The sequence below is a fragment of the Triplophysa dalaica genome, chromosome 10 (genome assembly GCF_015846415.1).
Source record: "Triplophysa dalaica isolate WHDGS20190420 chromosome 10, ASM1584641v1, whole genome shotgun sequence".
In the NCBI taxonomy this organism is placed as follows: domain Eukaryota; kingdom Metazoa; phylum Chordata; class Actinopteri; order Cypriniformes; family Nemacheilidae; genus Triplophysa; species Triplophysa dalaica.
The window spans coordinates 13,907,729-13,928,266 of NC_079551.1; the positions used below are offsets into that span (position 1 = coordinate 13,907,729).

Consider the following 20,538-nt stretch of genomic DNA (forward strand, 5'->3'; position numbering starts at 1 on the left):
ATGCTGCTTTTAAATAAACATGATTGATTTCTCATCCGCCCAAACTACAATTAATTATTGTAACGTTATTTACTTATTTTTTTTGGCTACCCGAGCTGCGGGTATCTGTTTGAAAATTTCAAAGTAAAAGTTAAAGTATAAATGAAAATTTTACAAATCTGCCGGCTAAATTGTCACGTTAATAAACCATAAAAATATAAACTTAAGAATATGGGCCATTCCGTAAAAATTTCAACCTTACCATTAAATATTTTTTAGTTTTACCAACGGTTTTTATTATGCCAACAGCAAAGATATCTATATTTGATGATTGAAATACCCATATGAGGTCTCCCCAAGTTTTAAAAGCATTGGTTTAAGTTTTAGTACATGATTTTTGATAGTTGGGTAAGTGTCAATTTCAGGATTCACGGAACTCTTTCAGTTTAGACATATTTTTTGTCAGTGATTTTTGAAATGTCCATTAATATGGATTTTAACCAAAATGACTTCCACATGATGAAGTTTTCAAATATACCTATGAACCCTCATTTAACCTCTTTATATAATAATTGAAACAACTGTAATCACCCTGGCTAATATATACTATGTACTGCTAAAAAAAAATAGGGAAAACTTATGGTTAATAAGTTTCAATTGCATAAAGCAAATAAAAGTGACAACAGGTACACTAGAGAGGCAACAGCAATGGTTGTCTGTGGAGGACTATAAGGGGATGAAATGCTCAGATCTGTTGTCAGATCTTTTGCCTTGGGGGACTTCCTCTGTGAGTTGGATTTGGATCAGAGTATAAGTGAGCCCCTTGACAGTCTATGGTGTTACTTGACAGCTTCGGATATACAAGATCACAGAGGGTCTCAACTGGATTTAGGTCTGGGTAACATGAGGGCCAGTCAATGGCATCAATGCCTTCATCATCCAGAAACTGTCAACAGACTCTGGTCACAAGTGGTTGGGCATTATCATGCACCAGGAGGACCCTGCACTGTACCAGCATAAGGTCTGAAAACACATCTGAGGATTTCAACCCCATAGCACATGAGGTCTGTGTGACCCCCTAACGATGGTCCACCCCAGACCACCCTTGCGGTTGACTCTCCAGTATACCTGTTGTCACTTTTATTTGCACCAAAAACTGTAAAAATGGTTCACAGTCACTTATGCTTAAGTCACAGGTTGATTGATATTCCTGAAGGTTAACTGATCTGGTGTTATACTGCGATGATAAGGGTTCCCCTCATTTTTTTGAGCAGTGTATATATGAACACTCTAAAACGTGCTGGGTTCTTTTGACCCATGATTAAATATTTGACAGAACACACTGCTGGGTTAAAATAAGCCATTGCTGGAATATTTAAATAAAATTACATACCCCTTATAGAATTTGGTACAGATAAACCTAAAACGTTCACAATTAATCAAATTATGATATTAATACATGCATCAGCCTTACGATTTGATGGTTAAAATAAAAGCAGGATTGTGAACATTTATGGTTGTATACGGTTTCAGATTTTTGTTATAATTACTGTTCTTGTCATTTTACACTTTTATTTTACTGTATTTCAAAAGCCTAACCATAGACTGGGGCTGCAAAATGGTCCATTGGCTAGAAGTCTGTGTGTAGAGCATCTGTAATGTTATCCTGCATTGTTCGTGTTGAATAAACACTCAAATAAATACGAATTAACAGAGGATACCAAGAAACAAAAACTCAGACCTTGAAAAAAACGCAGTCTTTCGTATCCTGTAAATGATTTAGTGCATTTTAAAAAACAGAACGTTGAAATGAATAGATTAATAGAATTAATAGAAATAAAGTTTAAATTTAAACCGCCAATAGTTGTCGCTATACCGAAGTAAGTCATATGTGAACAGTGGCGAGTCATTATTGATTTCATTGAACCGATTCAAACAGCGGATTCAGCTAGTAATTATTTTAATTAAGACCTAACCCGACAATATTATATCTAAAATATATTATGCAACAATAACTTTTTGTATAAAATCAATTTTACTTAAGCATTGGACATGCTGGTATTGGTAAAAAAAACATAATCTTGTGCTTTTGCAAAGTGATGTGCGTTGTGGGATAAACGCAATAATTATAAGAGTTACTTTTTTTTAAATAGCCAGAAGTCTAAAACCTGTACGACATTGCTCATCAAAAATAAATATACAATAATTAAACAACATAATTTTCTTAAATTTCTCTTTTGAATTCCCATCTGCATTCCAAGCTCTGTGTGTATCTTTGTGTCCATTTTCCTACGTGGTATTATAAAGTTTTATACGTTTATAAACTCATGGTAACGGGTGTGTCGAGTTAAAGATATGCTCTCTGCATTCAGACTGCCGCGCGGGTTACCTTACGTACATTGACCAATCATTTGCGGTTTACGTTCGAACGTTTACAACTTTTACTTTGAAATTTTCAAACCGATATCCGCCTCTTACGTCTCCTGCTTCTCGTTTCAAATTCGAATCGATTGTGTAGCGCTGGGAAATCAGACACGGCCGATTTGCTTTGCGAATATCTATCTTGTGTTGGTAAACGGCGTGTGCTACAGACTGCTTTGCCGATTGCAAAACGTGATCGGGAAACAGTTTGCCAGAATATACCCTGACCGAACGTGTCCAGTCACTGTTTTTCCTGATCAGTTTTAGCTATACCAACTGCCTACCATATTTTGTAACCTACCGATTGCTGCGCGCCTTAGGGCCATATGTGAGAGGGAGACGAGGTTTGTGTTTTATAAATGTATGTTTTTATAATCTTATGTATACTCTGTTGGGTTCTCTGGTTTGAAATATTTATTGGGTAACGTGTAGTTTTCCCAGGAGACAACTACCTGCAGTGGTGTGCGTGTGAAGTGGAGAAAGGTTGTAAATCACAGATACCATATTTAACTGGGTTGTTTTACCTGTGTATTAATTCATTTATTAAGAGTGACGTGGTGTGCTTTGAATTCTAACACGTCTCCGGAGGAGAACTCTGTACACACCAGTAACCATTTGGTGTTTTGATTTGGGAAGTTTCATAGAGTATTACAGTTGTCTTTTTAAATTGTTTATATAATTGAGAAATTGTGAAATAAACAAATGTATATTTTTGACACACCAGTTTCCATCTGCGGCCTTTAATTAGGGTGGCTTGCGTGAAAGATATATTTCTGTAAAAGTATTGGTGGCCACGTTAGCATGAATTGTTTTGGCTTAATTAAACCTAAATCCTTTCTTACTCAATCAATGATGTCATCCTCATGTGACAATCGACAATGATACATTATATAGTTCTGTAATATATAAAATACAGTAAAGAGTGAGAGGGATGGAGTCTTCCTATGCATTACGGAGTCAGTGCATCTTGTGATATCCCCAGGGCCCGGTTTTTCAAAAGTAATCCACTAGGATTTTGGATAACGGATTGGATCAAATCTTGAAAATGTGTTTTTCAAAAGAAAAAACGGATTACATAATCGGATCAGATCTCGTAATCCAATCTTGGTTTTGATCCGGATCAAACCTTTAGTTTGGGTTTTTCAGAACTTTTTTGTAGGATTTGGATCACTTTGATCCAAAAAATCTGGATTAAACTGATCCAATCAGAAGGGTGGATTCAGCGTGGATTCAATGCCCAAAATGTAATGAAAACTTTTAAAATGTATCAAATAATACTATGTTTGGATCATGCAGTATCTTACAAGATATCATATTTATTCATAAGGTTTTAATTTTATTTGTTCATCCGTCAGGCTACAGTGATTAGGTAAGCTTTAATGTATTCAGCCTTTCAGTATAGGCCTACAGCAAAGTAGAAAGAGTTTGGTCTCAAAAAATAATCCTCCAAACAGCTGTCAAAATTGACCAAAAACAAGTTTTATTCTGTCACTAATTGATATATATATTCATCACAATCGAAAATATTTTTGTATTTAGAATATGTATTAGTGATACATGCAATGATTACAGAATAACCAAAAAAATGCGAAGAATGGCAATCACTGATTTTTGAAATCGAAAACAAATCCAAATCAGAAATAGTGTCTAACTATTTCGTCCCTTGTTGCACGTCCTGTTTGCTCGTTCTGGCAGAATGCAGGAGGTTGGTTAGGGTCTCCTAAGGCTCAGGTGCATCATTGTCAGCAGAGAGAGGGACATTGAGCTTAGTAGCGATGTTGTGCAGGACAATACAGTTATGTTGCATGCTTGCTTTCTGTGGTTCCACTCTCAGAACTCCATTTAAACGCTCAATTGCTCAATTGTTTGTGTTCAGATGAGCGGACTGCTGGAAGAGGATGGGGTGGGGTTTTTCTTGTTTTTAGTTTTTTTTAAATGTGTGTGTTTTCATTTCAAATAAAAATAAACTTATATTGACCCCACATTGGCTATACTTGTTGCTCTTTACATATCTATAGTTCTACATTGCGATTTCCTATCCTGTTTGAGCACTGGTTATCCAGATTTGGTGATCCTGAAAAGTTCCTATCCGGATCAGATTGATCCAATCCGATGTTGCTTTAAAAAACTGGCTCCAAAAGTAAGCTGGATAACGTGATCACGGATCGCAAAAAAAGGATTAAACCTTTTGAAAAACCGGGCCCAGGGTGTAGCTTGAAGTCACTTTGGATAGAAATACCAAATGCATTAATGTTACATAGTGTCCTGGGTTTAATGTTAAGGAGACTTAATGTTTCTACCAAATATTTCTATTGAAACAATATTGAGAGCTCAAGTAATACATTTAATTTATTTAGATTTTTTATTTCAAAGATAATATGCATTACATATAAATCATCAACTACAGAGACCACAGAATTAATGAGATGCGTTACAGTATATCAAATCAATGAATAAATATTTCCATATAATATCCCCATGTTTCAGTACAGGTTTCTTATAATTATTGATCTAAAGCCTTACTTTTGTGTATGATTCAAGACTTTTTGAATAGTACATTAGAAATGCTGAAGAGCATCACACAGTGAATTAATGAAGAGGAAAACATGAGGCTATAGAAACAACAATCCTAAATCTAGTTTTACAAGATTTCATTTCCCACGTGTGCAGTTAGAATCAGATTTTGACTAATTTGTGTGAGGTCAGAGTCATATGCTGGATCGAAGAATTCAAATGGGATCACAAATAGTACTTTGTGCACAGAGGGTCTCGAGCTTGGGTTCTTGGGGATTCATACAGAAGACTTTAAAATACTTCGCAGTACTCTTCATCCTCTCGAGAACTGCAGAGTAATTGATAAAAATTGACCTGTAATTCATGAAATATATGAATTCAGCAGAATGGAATAAACTCCTACTTGATGGTTTTATACAAAAGACTAAGAGCTACTTGGCAGAGATGGGAAATTGGCCATCACCATCAGGAGTCTGTAACTCAGCACCTGTGGAGAACAAAACAAAACAACACGAAGAAACATAATTTTCACTAACATTTAAAGAAACATGAAAAATAACTTAAAGTTCTGTTTTACTGGGATATTTACAGACTATGATTTATAAAGTTAGCTGGGTTAATTCAACCTTTTTGTTTAAGGTGTTGTCACAAGTCCCTGTAAAAAACGATAGAAACCATCACAAAAAAATCCAATGAAATACAATTATAAGCTATTAACATTTCCCATTAAAAACAAAATTATTTTTTTTATATTGTCTTTTGGGTATTGAGACAACATATCAAGTTCAGTTCACACCGTACTTTGCATGGAGCTGAATAATCAAAGTAGGCTAAATGTAGAAACGAGAAGATATTTTTAATCAAGAGGAGAACGAGATTTGCCAATGCACTGTATATTATTGCATTATTTGTTGTGATAAAGGTGATTTCATTCATTTAGTTTATTTTCATAAACACATGCACAATATTAGAGCTTTCAGTTTTTTACAGTAAATTAGAATTTTAAATTGTGTTGGTATTTGCATGAAAATATTTGAAATATGGCACTTACTACGAAAGTTTTAGTCAGTGGGCCTAAACATCACAGTGTGATGTCATGAACTGTCTTCTGACATTTCAGAATTTGAGTGGCCTTTCACAAAACAAAACGTCTCTTTACACAAAATCGACGCCCCCAAACATGTTTTCACTGCCCCACCCATATGACATGGATCAGTGCAAAGGCATTTCCGTTTCATGGATTTCACAGGCTGGAAAAGACACTTTCAGAGGCGTAGGGCATCCTCAACACAGTTTCTTTTTGTTTCCCGAAGACGACATTCAGCATGACAGACTTTAAAGGGAAAAAGTGTGTTTCAAGGTATTGTTTCATGTGATGTTTGAAGAGAATGTTTGCAGACACAATTTTTGTTTGCCTGTATGTCGTGATATCTAACGGTAAGTGAGATTATCTTTCATGTTCTAAAAAGGTTTTGCATAACAATTTCCAACATAGAAATATCCACTATTGTGTTTCAATTTTCTCGTATATCTCGTCAATTCGTCTGTTTGTTCTCCAGGTGTGTTTGGTGTCGATTCAGATGAAGTGAAGTCACTGATGGAGGGAGAATCTGTCACTCTACACACTGATCTTACTCACATACAGACAGATGATCAGATATTGTGGATGTTTGTTCCTCGGGGGGATCTTATTGCTGAAATAAATAAACATGGCAACTTTTGCGCTATATATGATGATGTTGATGGGAGATTCAGAGACAAACTGAAGTTAAACAAAACGACAGGATCTGTCACCATCACAAACATCAGCATCACAAACTCTGGACTTTATAAACTACAAATCTGCAATAGACCAAAGACAAAATGTTCAGAAAAGAGATTCAATGTTACCGTATATGGTGAGTTTTGCTTAATACGACTTTTTAACAAATGTATAGTCTTTGCTGGTTTCCATGAATTATTATGATGAGTCGAATCAGGTTTGACAAAGGAGACCTGGTGGCCCTGAAGTGTAAATATGATTGTATTATTACACCAAAAATGTTGTGAAATGAATATGAGAAACCTTCAAAAAGCAAATTCTTCCAGTTATGTTCCTCTTTGGTTTCCAGCCCGTCTGCCTGTTCCTGTCATCATCAGTTACTGTCCGCAGGATCCTAAATCATCAGAAAGATCTTCAGTGTCAAAATGTGTGTTGTTGTGTTCAGTGATGAATGTGACACATGTGAGTCTCTCCTGGTACAAAGGAAACACTTTATTGTCCAGCATCAGTGTGTCTGATCTCAACATCAGACTCTCTCTACCTCTGGAGGTGGAATATCACGATACAAACACATACAGCTGTGTCATCAACAATCCCATCACAAACCACACACAACATTTAGACATCACTCAAATCTGTCGGACACATTCAGGTAGGACAGTAAAATTATGTCTGATTGTTCTTTATTTTAGATGTTCTTTGTAATGAGTTGCTGTTTTTCTCTGTTACAGAACCGAAACCGGCTTGCATAGTTTTAGCATTAATACTGTTTGTTCTGGTGCTTATATGTGGGATGTGTTTCTACTGGAATAGAAGGGGAAGTAGGGTACGTTTCTACTATAACAATCATGGTACCGTATAAAATGGTTGATCTTGATTATCATCTTCATGTTTTTGTGCTCATAGGCCCCTGTTGAGCAAGACAATAGCGAGTTCACCAAGGAACAAAAAAATCCATAATTTGTTCCCAAAGAAGAAAACCCTCTGTTATTGATGCTATATGAAGATTTCTTGGATGATATGGAAATGTGAAGAATGCATAATTTATTTAAATTAAAATTGTAACACATCTACGTTTAATGCATGTTGAATAAATAAACGTGTCTGTTATTTCCAAACAGCTAGATTTTTGACATATTTGAAGGGTAGTATATTTGAGTGTGACATGTAACCAGCACTACAACAGAGACAGAGAGAGATTTGTGTAGTCAGTTAAGGTGACTATAATTTGAAATTCCAACAAATGTGGATTTATACAGGTAAGTTTTTTTTTTATTCAGGTCATTTTTTGCTGAATATGTGTATAGTAATTGATTTAATTGCCATGTATTAGGAAAGGTAGGCTATCTAAAAACTCTATAGTTTATGGAATATAGGGCAGGTGATAAATAAATGGCAAAGCATGATGTAAGCATTTTCTGTGACAGATATCCTTTCAAATCTTGCTTTATATGGCTAATGTACAAGAGCTGGATAAAAAAATAATATTAGAACAAAATTGTATATTATAGAATGAATGTTTTAGTTTTGAAAATATTCTTCAACACTTTATTAACTACTTAAGACAAACAGTTTGAGATTAATTTGTCTATCTTAATTGGGACGGTATGATGCTCTATATATAAAACACGTCAAAACAATGGCATTATATTATAAATCAGATGAAAAAAAGCCTACGTGTGACTGTTAGAGACGCAAACACTTATATGTTGATAATAGACAACATGAATAGGTGATAGGTTTGGTTCTAGTTTCTGGGTGCGTTTTTTTATTTCATGCCCATTACAGGGTATTTCGACCGTTTATTTATTATAAGATAAATTATTTGTGACCAACAATCCTAAAATCTAAAGTAGAAGTCAAAACTCTGTCAAATTTACAGTTGCTTACAAGTTTACAAGTCTAGCTTTCCAGTAGCTCACTTGTAAGAGCATTGCATGAACAACGCAAGGTTGTGGGTTCGATTCCAGGGGATTGCACATACATGTGTAGGAAAAATGCAATGTAAGTAGCTTTGGATATATGCATCTGCCAAATGTGTAAATGAAATAAAAAAAATTGCAGTGTATGTTCGTGCCAAGATTGTTGTATAAAATATTGCAGGCATACCATGTCATATTAAAATAGTTACCCCCTTAGTTTAAAAATACTTACAGTATAAATATTTTAGGAATTTCCTTACTTTCCATACTCCAAACTTTGCATATTCTTGTTCTTTACCATCAGATATTTATTGTTACAATTTTAGTTACGCAGTAAAATCTGTGTAATTTAGCGGTACATGCAGACTGTTATCTAAAGCGTTGTCATTTTGTTTCCCTCAACAAAGCTGGTTTATCAATAAATAGTTGTAATAGTTTAGGAAGACTACTTTTTCCCCGTTCCTCGACCAGACGACCGACAACAAAAAGATTGGCAATACATGAACATTAAAAAAAGGTCCTACGAAGTGATGAGGGCAAGTATTATCTAAAAATAATACAGTATTAACAAAACCAGTATGAATGAGAGATAAACTAAACGCAATATGATGTTGACAGTGTAAATCGTTCAGTAAAAATATTTATGAAATTACACCTACAATGCACATACGATAGCATTTCATGACTTCAGTTTTAACATGGTGTAGACCATTTCCACATCAGAGCAGCTCTCGAAAAAAATATTCTAACATTGTTTTGTCGTCCTGCAAACATCCCATAGTGTAATGAAGTGGTGTTGAACAGTGCCTTAGTTTCCAGTAAGGAATAGCTCAATCTTGAATCAAGGCAGAACAGACAATTCTTATGAACTCAAACCTATTATTTGTTTTAAAACATGTTTAATTTTGTAATTGGGATCAACACCTGTGACATTGGTGTAATACCTGATTTTCTGGATCTTTTTAACAGTATGGGTCCAGGCTGATAAAAGAGATGATTCACCTCAACATCAGAATCATAACATATCATAAACTCCCAGCAACGCCAAGCTGATAACTTTGCCCGAACTTGTGTTCTGTCATTCAATATAGACATCAAAATCAAAACTCAGGTCATCAGTGGCTCATGTTCATTTATGCCTCATAGTTCCAAGTTCAGTGTTTCTTTTTTATTATCTTTATAAATGTATCTTTAAATGTGTTTCAACTATCGCGCGATAAAAAAAATGTCGCCGTTAATCTATTCTCAAAGTTGGGTTGGCAGCTGGGTCTATACTACGCAAGCTATGATGACTTTCACCTTGATATTTTAGCGCGGATGTATACCAGCTTAACTGCACTGTACGGGGCGAGAACGAGATTTTTCAACACGCGTGATTCGCGTCATTCGCGGAAGCAGAAGCCGCCTCATCATCTCATAACCAGGGCTTCATTCACGCGATTCGCGCAGCAAGTAGGTCTATTGGCTCTTTGCATTAACATATAAATCACTCGCGCTTGACGCGCCATTCGCGTTTGGTCTGAACACAACATAACGTTACTGTGAAATTACCGCATCAAACGTGACGTGCTAACATGGATGCAGCTATGAAGCCGCCGGGTTTGCTTCAGGGAATATTAATTTTTAAGAAGCTTCCCAATAGAAACATCGACAAGACTAAGGTTGTTTGCACCTTGTGCAATGCGGAATTGGTTAAAAAAAACACTTTCTCTCAACAGGTAGTGGTCTAGCTTTAGTTGAAACCAGTAACTTTGTATTGAGATCTAATGTATTATGGCTCCTGTATGACATATCGCTTGTTGCTCCCTCACTCTTTGTAAGTCGCTTTGGATAAAAGCGTCTGCTAAATGACTACATGTAAATGTATTGTAGGAGCTCTTCCAGTCTCAAGTACCACCTAAACGCAATTCTAGCTAATGCGGAAGTAAACACAAGTTCATTTTATTGAACATAATTTAATTTTCATCACCAATTATCATAGTAGAACAGCTTTCTCAAGCAGTTTGTGATGCATTTTGGAAACAGGAGATGAGCCCCTGGTCTAATGCGCCACCTGGCTTGAGAAACCCGTTCTCAAAGACTTACTTTTAGTCATTATTTGGGTATCACACATATTCTGAATGCCTTCGGCAGAATTCAAATGAGCCATTTTAATCTAGATTAATCTAGATTAATCTTGGAATTAATCTAGATTAATCCAGATTAAAAAAATTAATCTATGACCACTAGTTTCAACACTATAATCTGAGCAAATATTCCTGTTGCTGAAACAGAGGAGGCACTCGCAGGTCATCAGTTTAATACCCAGGAAATGTTTTGTATATGTAGTGTGTGCAAGTTGATTTGGATAAAAGCATCTGACAAATGCATAAATGTAGAAATTCAACAAAGTTGAAATAACAAGATTGTTTAAAGGGATACTTCACCCAAAAATGAAAATTCTGCCGTCATTTACTTTCCTTCGAGTTGTTCCAAATCTGTATAAGTCTGATGAACACAGAAAGATATTTTGAAGAATGTTTACAACCATTGACCATTGCCCCCTATTGACTACCACAGTAGGAAAAAAATACAATAGAAGTCAAAAGTGCCCCAGAACTGTTTGCTTTCCTACATTCTTCAAAATGTCTTATTTTGTGTTCAACAGAACAACAAGTAATTCTTACTACTATGGGAGTCAATGGGGGGCAAAATCTGTTTGGTTATAAGCATTATTCCAAATTTCTTTCTCTCTGTTTATCAGAACAAAGAAATTGATAAAAAATTTGAACAACTCGAAGGCGAGTCAATGAAGACAAAATTGTCTTTTTTGGGTGAAGACTTCATTTTAAAGCATTCAATCTGTATCATTAATGTGGAATGGATGAGGTGATTTACACCTGTGATGAAACACAACCGAAGCACATCGACCAAAAGAAAAACAAATCAAATGATGCTCTATTACAGAATGTAGTATATGGTTATGTCCTAAATATTTTAATACCGGACACAACTATGTATACAGACCATAAATGACCACAAGGTGGCAGAACTGTTTTAAAGTTTTTCACTTTCAACATCATCTTTTTGGTCGTCAAATCGAATCCCGTTTCATTTTAATCATGAGAATAATGTGCATCACCACAGCTTCTCTAAATGAGACGTTGATATCACATGACTGAAAGCATAGTTGATATAGCTCTGAAGTCAGTCAAAACAATCTGCCCTGGAACAAATCGTAGATTCGCTATTTAATTAAAATATTCACTTTATAAATCGACAGCAGATTCTTAAATGGGTTATTATTCTGGACGAGCTTTTACTTCGCTGTACTAAATTAATCGCTGGAAAGTTTAAGGTACTGAGTTTATTTGACACTTTGGAGTGAATCGTTTTTTTTAATTATTTTTATTTAAAGGCCACGCTTAAAACCTGCAAAATAAAGTAAACTTTTAATAAACTTTATTTCGTTTATTTTCTTAATAATTAACCATTACAATCATTTACTGGTTTTATATTCGTTGTAAATTGTTTGTTTTATTACAAAAATATTTATTTAAAACCTACAGCCACTTCAAAATCATTTAATTTACTAGTTCTAGATAAAATGATTGTTAATTGATAACATTTCACCCAGATACCAAACGATAATATACCTTTAGTGTTTAATTTGCATGTCTTTGAAGGAAGTCAAAATAAAAAAAAAATGGTCATGTTGTCATGTTTTCACATTTAACTTGTTTACTGACGAGAAAACAAGTTCGTATTTATTTACAACACAATCCTAATGTTTAATCCCAGTGTCAAAATGAATAGATGATGATTTGACATTTTGTTTCTGTTTCAATTCAACAAACACTAAACTGGAATTTCCACAATATGGTGAAATTCTGAGTAAAGGCAAAACTGCACTGCTCTCCTGTGTTCTTACTGTGGCTGTATATAAATATACATGTTGTGAATTAAATGGGGCTGCAAATGTAATAAACCTAGAGATAGACTTCTCATACATTGTGTTTTTCATCTGTGAATTCTAGATGAAGGTCCATATGAAGAATGTGAAATCGTCTCTGTTGGTTTTGTTCTTTCTACGGTCCTTTGGTGGTAAATTATAAACAATTTCAGGATAAAAACTGCTTAACTTTTTTTAACAAGGTGTCTGTAAATAATTTATTTTTGTGTTAAAGGTGTGTCTTGTGACGGAGTGAAGACAGTGATGGATGACTTTCATATAGCTAATGTAATACTAAGATTTAGAAACTCTAGAAACTTCCAGCTTACTGCCCGTTACTACTTTGGACTTGGACCTGAACATTTTGGTATTTGATAGTTCCTTTTATGGTTTTCAGATCCCAGATCCCAAAATTTCCAGAGATTTTCCGGCATGCAAAGAAGTTTCAAGCAACATATGTGTTGTTGCGTGTTCAGTGCCGAGTTTGGCACAAGGTCAGATCTCGTGGTTCAATGGAAACGTTCCATTATCCAGCTATACAGTTTCTGAGTTCATCACTAGACTGTATCTAGAGGTGGAATATCCTAATAAAGACAACTACAGCTGTGTGGTGTCCAGTTCAGGCCATACTAAGACTACATATCTCGACATTGCTTCATCCTGTCAGTCATGTCGAGGTGTGTTGATTATTACTGCTTGTTTACTCGGCTGATCTGCTCATTTGCTTAATGTTAAGGTCTGTTTTAGAATAATTGTTATCCGCTGTCAATGTCTAACAGAGACATTGTCAATTTTTGAAACAGAGAGAGCAATAGCCGTGCCAGCGAGTGAAGGGGATTCTGTGATTTTACCAACCAACCTTACTGAAGTGCAGTATGAGGATCACATAATGTGGCTTTATGAAAACATTCTCATTGCTCAAGTGCTGGAAAACATATCAGCATGCTATGAATGCGAAGATAAAAGATTTAATGACAGACTGGACCTGGACGGTCAGACTGGACGTCTCACCGTCACCAACATCAGTAAAATCCACACTGGAAACATGAAACTACTGATCATTAACGGAAAAAGTCAAGAATGCCGTAGATTTTATGTTTCTGTATATGGTGAGTTGCACATATTCTCCTGCCCATTCAGCTTAAAGGACATGGGGAGGCTGCACGGTGACTGACGCATAATGATAATTTGACCGGACTGAATGTTTGGACTCTTCCCTGACTATATCAGCTATTGAACAAAAGCGTCACACGTCACAATTTAAGCTTTTTTGATTACAATAAATATTTTATGGCCCACACACATTTACATTTTCACAAACTGACAACATCGAATAATCTATTTGAACTACAATGTTGATGTCTTTGTATGATCATGTTGTTAATGGCTTTACTCCCTGATGTTTTTCAGATCCTTTGCCCATTCCGATCATCACCAAAGACTCAAAACAATGTTCGTCAGCATCAAAATGTGTGTTGTTGTGTTCAGTGTTGAATGTGACGGATGTGACTCTCTCCTGGTACAATGGAAGCAGATCAATCTCCAGCATCAAGGTGTCTGATATCAGAAGCAACTTTTTGTGTCTGAAGGTGGATTATCAGGATACAAACAACTTCAGCTGCGTTGTAAACAATTTTTTTACCAACAAAACGACAACACTCAACATCAGTGAATTTTGTAAAGGTATGACAGCGGTTAAGATTACTGTTTATTAACAAAGCTGATCTCGTATCTCAGTGCATTTATAATTTATGTTTTATAAATGATCACATATTTAATCTATCTACTGTATATATGTATATAACAGTGAGTTAACTATGTGAAATTCACAACAAATGTCATCAGCACACCATGGACACTATGATAAGTGACCTAAAGATTTGTGTATGAAACGTTTTTTTCAATTTGTCTAAAATCTGAAGCATTTGAGCTTATTTATTCGAAGAATAAATAAATGCAACCTGGTCAAATGTTTGACTGTATGTTGGGAAGATTACCTAAAGGTTTAATTGGAATTACACATTTTTGAAGCTGATTTGCTAAAACACATTTACCTTCCTAGTCATGTGGATGTCAAGACTTCTGGTGATGTTTTCCGTCGCAACTGTTCTTTGACTGAGATTTGGTTAAAATCAGAAGTAAATCAGTCTAATAACTGTTTTCTGTTTGTTCATTACAGCACCTTGGAATTTTATCGTTGGTGGTGTTATCATTGGTGGTGTTATTCTGTATATTGTTATTATTGGTCTGGTTCTCTATTGCTGTTGGAATAGGTTCCGAAGTCAAATGGGCAAGTATCACTCACAGTTAATCGATATGTTGTTTCAAAGTTATACGGCTGCCTTAAAAAAATGTGTTTGGTTAATTCAACGTAAAAATATTATTTATTAATTCTTATTATTATTATTTAAGTTGAAAAAAAAACAAAAAATGCAAGGCAGCTGTTTAACTTAATTTCTTAAGGTAGAACAACAAATAATTTTTACAGTGATTTTTTGAACCATTAATACTTCTTTACTTGTTAAGACTTTGTTATGTTAGATTAGATTTAGATTCAACTTTATTGTCATTACACATATACAAGTACAGTGTAACGAAATGTAGTTTAGGTCTAACCAGAAGTGCAATTAGCAAGTGCAGGATATACAGTGTGAATAAATACAGAATACAATATTAGGTAAATACTATACAAATGTTCTATGACAATATGACAGTCGGTATGTACTATGGACAATATATACAGAAGGTATATATGTTAATGCAGTTATTAAGGTTACAGTGCAGTAGATGAGTTAATGAAGTTATTAAGTTGTTAATGTTCCTTAAAGATAAATGTGTGTGTGTTGTTGTGTTTATGTGTGTTTAACATTTACCAGTAAAGATCAGTCAGATAAGCCTCTATGGACGACAGTGGTAGATGTAGTTACAGTAATTGTTCCATCCATCCATTTTCTACCGCTTATCCGAACTACCTCGGGTCACGACAGTAATTGTTCACATCCTGATATGACATCTTAAACCATAGAATAGTCAAATGACATCATTTAGACATCAGAAAAATAAAACTGTGTTTGTCATAGGAACGGCAGGACAGGAGATCAAACGCAATGAAACTGACGACACACATCTGTTGAATCAGCCAGCAACATCACCATCACAAGAGTTGTCATTACAAGTCATCCCCATGAATCCCATTTGATGCAAATAGTTACAATACCTTTATGTTATAAAACATAACAATGAGCAATAGATAAAAGTGCTGCTCTGTAAAAGTAATTAAATTGTTCAAAGGTTTGAGAAATCATTGTGACAGATAATGGATAAATATTTACGGTACATATTGTATTACAATTTAATATTTCTATTTTAAAGTAAATGCATCATTTGCACTCATCGTGTCTGTGCAGATTGAGATATTTCAGTGAAGTTTCATAAGGATTTCTGCAGCACTTCCTGTATTATGGGCTGCCGGCTATAATCCTATAATTTATTTAAGTCTTTATCCCTGGAGACTACCACTTATTTTTTTTTTTTTTATCATTTTTATGTCAAATTTTGTAATCTTTGTTTTATCCAATCCATATATTGTTTGTTTTTATTCCAACATCACATTGTGCTCACATTTATCCACCCCACAGACTGCTGTTTTTTGTGTTACTTTGTAAATCTGTGAATTTAATCTGCAGTGGAAAATGCTCTCGGCCATAGCAGCAATGACAATAAACCAGTGATAAGGCAAATACTGTTATTTGGCAATTAAAAAATACCTAACACCTTATATATTTCAGTGAGATTTATACATGAATATTTATTGAGTAGGAGAAACTAGGAGAAATTCTGCAAGTAAATTCTTCTAACGAGTATTTTTAAGTTTTATTTGGAGAAACGGTGTTTTATGGTGTTTTACTGTCTTTTGTAATCATAAAATACAACAATTAAAATAAATGAAAAGTAATCAACAGAAAAGGGGCTGTGTCTAATTAATTATCAGCATCTAGTGGTGAGGATGCGAATTGCACTCAAAGGCTCACCTCTCAAACCCCCCCCCCTTCTACGGTGGCTGACAAAGGATTAAGATGTCGTCACGTTTTCACTTCTTCCCCGAAAGAGATAACAAATTTACAAAACACCACTTTGTCTATTTAGGGCTACTGTAGAAACAACATGGGAACAACATTCCATGCAAGGAATCCCGTGCTGTAGATAGATAAAGCTCATTTTGATTTAAGAAAAGCAATCACCTTTAATTGTTTTGACTCTAGACTTGCCCGCATACACAATTATACTATTATTTTAACATTTTTGCAACACACCTGTTACCTGCTTTAAATGTTTTCAGAGCTCAGTGGCACTACAGTTATAAATAACCTTTTTTTAAGCCAAGTCAAAAAGGCATTTCACATTTTAAAAACATAGTAACTGTGCTTTGTCCAGTTCTGTGGTTGTTCTGTTTATTTGTTTGAAACCCCTAAAATACCTCAATAAAGATAATATTCAGGAAAGTTTTCCTTTCATTAAGAATAATTTACACTGAAAAAATATGAACATCAGACATAAATAGGCTAAACAATATAAATTATCAGGTGAACATCTGTCTTTACCCAATGCCAAAGGAGGATGTCCGTCTCTCATTCTCTGTTCTTTATTCAGGCTCAGATCGTTCATCTGAAATCACACCATTCAGAAAATACTGGGAAGACAATCGTTCAGTGCTATAGCTGAAGTGAAAGGCAGATTTAGCAACTTAAAATTTCTCTCATAAAAAGCACCTGAAAACAAATCTAGAAACCATTTTTAGTGTTACTGTTAAAAAGTGCGCAGCTCAATTTGTACACTGTATATCATTTTGTTTTTCATCTTATTGTAGAAACTTTTCTTCAGCTATTTTACTACTTGGCTGAGGGTCTTGTGATGAAGGCCCGAAACACCCAATGAGGCTCAGGTGCACAACTGATGATGTGTAGCATTGATGGGAACCATACACAGGGCATTATCAGCCGCAACTCACCAAAGGGCATCTTTCATTCGGAATTATGTGATGAAATTGGGACACACAACTCATGAGATGTCTCTCTGATAATGGCAAGAGGATGCCTACCCGACGAACCAGTGAAACCTCAGACCTCCTTTCCTCTATTCACTTTTTTGACTGCTTCCTCTGCATAATTCGTAGGAAATGTCCAATTGGGCAATTCAACTGTGATGAAATAGTGGGGTTATAAAACCTAGTCCTAGTAAGAGAGACTGGTACATTGGCGACAGTAATATTCAGAATTGCTCACCAGAAAGGACTTAAATTATATGAAAACATGTTTGGTCTATTTTATCATTTAATTTGTTTTTAATGTATTGAATCTACTGTGGAAAGCTCAGTTTTAAGCATGGATTTATTTAATAAAGACACAGAGAGAGAGTAAGAATGAAAAACTATAAATCATAAAACATTTGCATATTTGTATTCTCTATGAAAACTCTATTAGTTATGCAATTCTCTATTGCATAACTAACTGCATCTACTCATCTATTGCACTATAACTTCAATAACTGCATTAACTCATCTACTGCACTGTGACCTTAATAACCGCATTAACGAATCTACTGCACTGTAACTTCAATAACTGCATTAACTCATCTACTGCACTGTAACCTCAATAACTGCACTAACTCATCTACTGCACTGTAAATGTATAACTGCATCTACTCATGTATTGCACTATAACTTCAATAACTCATGTACTGCACTGTACCTTTAATAACCGCATCAACTCATCTACTGCACTGTAACTTTAATAGCTAATGTCTGTAACTAATGCACACTCAAGTCACTTGCACTATTGTATAGTCTATATTGTTATCTGTTCATAACCACCTGTACATTAATGTTCACAGTATATAGCCTTCTGTCTATATTGTTCATAGTACATACCGACTGTCACATTTTCATAGTACATGGCCATTGTATAGTATTTTCCTAATATTGTATTCTGTATTTATTCACACTGTATATCTGCACTTGCTAATTGCACTTCTGGTTAGACCTAAACTACATTTCGTTACACTGTACTTGTATATGTGTAATGACAATAAAGTTGAATCTAATCTAATCTAATCTTGTTTTGTTTGAGAGCCATAACGTGTCGCAAAATCTGCTATCTGGCGACATCTGCTGCTCAATACAGTGTAAATGCAACTCAAACAGTTCAAACATGTTTAATGCATTGAGAGAGCTATAAAATTAAATTAACATCAATAATGATTTCTTAGCACAATAAACAAGTGGAAAACATTTTTAATTTGTGATATAATAAATATCTCAGCTGGGTATTTTGGACAAATTCAGCTTTATTTATCCCCTTATCATTATTCACAGTATAAATAATTATGACTCGTAAACACATCGTATAGCGTAAGCTACATTTAAAACATCAGAAAAACACAATGTAGCCTATAAAAATATGCAGCCAGTTGTGTCGTCTGGCCGTCAAGTGTTTCATCGCATGCGTGATACCAATAGTGAAGGGAAACCGTGAAGTTTTATACTACGTAATTGCGCGCATGCGCAGAACCGTGTTACCCTACAGAGACTACTTGGAGTCATCTCTCGAGCGCTGGCCGTGGATCACTGCAAACACTGAAAAGGCATTTTTGCTTCGTCAATCTACATTTTAAACTGCTGCTTATTTGTTTCAGGAAAACCCCTATTTTGACACCACCTTCAAATCGAAAGCGTTTGTTGCTGTTCTCGGATTTGTTTTTTATTTGTGTTAATGTTGATTATTGTGTCAATTTCGTTTCTTTTCGTGAAAAAGTTTTACGTTGGCAACTTTTGCGCTCTATGATGCTGATGGGAGATTCAGAGACAAACTGAAGCTAAACAATGAGACAGGATCTCTCACCATCACAAACATCAGCATCACAAACTCTGGACTTTATAAACTACAAATCTGCAATAGGCCTAAGACAAAATGTTCAGAAAAGAGATTCAATGTTACCGTATATGGTGAGTTTTGCTTAATACGACTTTTTAACAAATTTATAGTCTTTGCTGGTTTCCATGAATTATTATGATGAGTCGAATCAGGTTTGACAAAGGAGACCTGGTGGCCCTGAAGTGTAAATGTGATTCTATTATTACACCAAAAATGTTGTGAAATGAATATGAGAAACCTTCAAAAAGCAAATTCTTCCAGTTATGTTCCTCTTTGGTTTCCAGCCCGTCTGCCTGTTCCTGTCATCATCAGTTACTGTCCGCAGGATCCTAAATCACCTGAAAGATCTTCAGTGTCAAAATGTGGGTTGTTGTGTTCAGTGATAAATGTGACACATTTGAGTCTCTCCGGGTACAAAGGAACCAGTTTATTGTCCAACATCAGTGTGTCTGATCTCAACATCAGACTCTCTCTACCTCTGGAGGTGGAATATCACGATACAAACACATACAGCTGTGTCATCAACAATCCCATCACAAACCACACACAACATTTAGACATCACTCAAATATGTCGGACACATTCAGGTAGGACAGTCAAATTATTTCTGATTGTTCTTTATTTTAGATGTTCTTTGTAATGAGTTGCTGTTTTTCTCTGTTACAGAATCGAAACCGGCTTGCATAGTTTTAGCATTAATACTGTTTGTTCTGGTGCTTATATGTGTGATATGTTTCTACTGGAAAAGAAGGGGAAGTAGGCTATGTTTCTACTATAACAATCATGTTACCTTATAAAATGGTTGATCTTGATTATCATCTTCATGTTTTTGTGCTCATAGGCCCCTGTTGAGCAAGACAATAGCGAGTGCACCAAGTAACAAAGAAATCCATAATTTGTTCCCAAAGAAGACAACCCTCTGTTATTGATGCTATATGAAGATTTCTTGGATGATATGGAAATGTGAAGAATGCATAATTTATTTAAATTAAAATTGTAACACATCTATGCTTTAATGCATGTTGAATAAATAAACGTGTCTGTTATTTCCAAACAGCTAGATTTCCGACATATTTGAAG

At 35.1% G+C, this 20,538-nt stretch overlaps 2 protein-coding genes and 1 long non-coding RNA gene across 5 annotated transcripts; all 3 read left to right on the forward strand.

The window, feature by feature from the left end:
• The first annotated feature begins 6,109 nt into the window (after positions 1 to 6,109).
• Positions 6,110 to 7,722, forward strand: LOC130430565 (SLAM family member 9-like). Of its 2 annotated transcripts, none has more exons than XM_056759707.1 (5): positions 6,110 to 6,351; positions 6,474 to 6,812; positions 7,026 to 7,328; positions 7,408 to 7,502; positions 7,583 to 7,722. In XM_056759707.1, the coding sequence occupies exons 1-5, from the start codon at positions 6,303 to 6,305 to the stop codon at positions 7,634 to 7,636; spliced, it is 840 nt and encodes a 279-aa protein (XP_056615685.1). In that variant the 5' UTR covers positions 6,110 to 6,302; the 3' UTR covers positions 7,637 to 7,722. The 2 variants fall into 2 exon arrangements, with proteins under 2 accessions (XP_056615685.1, XP_056615686.1); XM_056759708.1 differs by having other exon boundaries at positions 6,110 to 6,274.
• Positions 7,723 to 11,814: 4,092 nt separating this feature from the next.
• Positions 11,815 to 15,802, forward strand: LOC130430642 (uncharacterized). The gene is made up of 8 exons (XM_056759799.1): positions 11,815 to 11,935; positions 12,615 to 12,681; positions 12,765 to 12,817; positions 12,927 to 13,206; positions 13,333 to 13,638; positions 13,940 to 14,212; positions 14,709 to 14,819; positions 15,610 to 15,802. The coding sequence occupies exons 2-8, from the start codon at positions 12,615 to 12,617 to the stop codon at positions 15,726 to 15,728; spliced, it is 1,209 nt and encodes a 402-aa protein (XP_056615777.1). The 5' UTR covers positions 11,815 to 11,935; the 3' UTR covers positions 15,729 to 15,802.
• Positions 15,803 to 19,130: 3,328 nt separating this feature from the next.
• LOC130430478 (uncharacterized) lies at positions 19,131 to 20,451 on the forward strand. 2 transcript variants are annotated; one of them, XR_008907816.1, is made up of 4 exons: positions 19,131 to 19,529; positions 19,743 to 20,045; positions 20,125 to 20,214; positions 20,300 to 20,451. It is a non-coding gene; the product is annotated as an uncharacterized LOC130430478 (long non-coding RNA). The 2 variants fall into 2 exon arrangements; XR_008907815.1 differs by having other exon boundaries at positions 20,125 to 20,451.
• Positions 20,452 to 20,538: the final 87 nt, after the last annotated feature.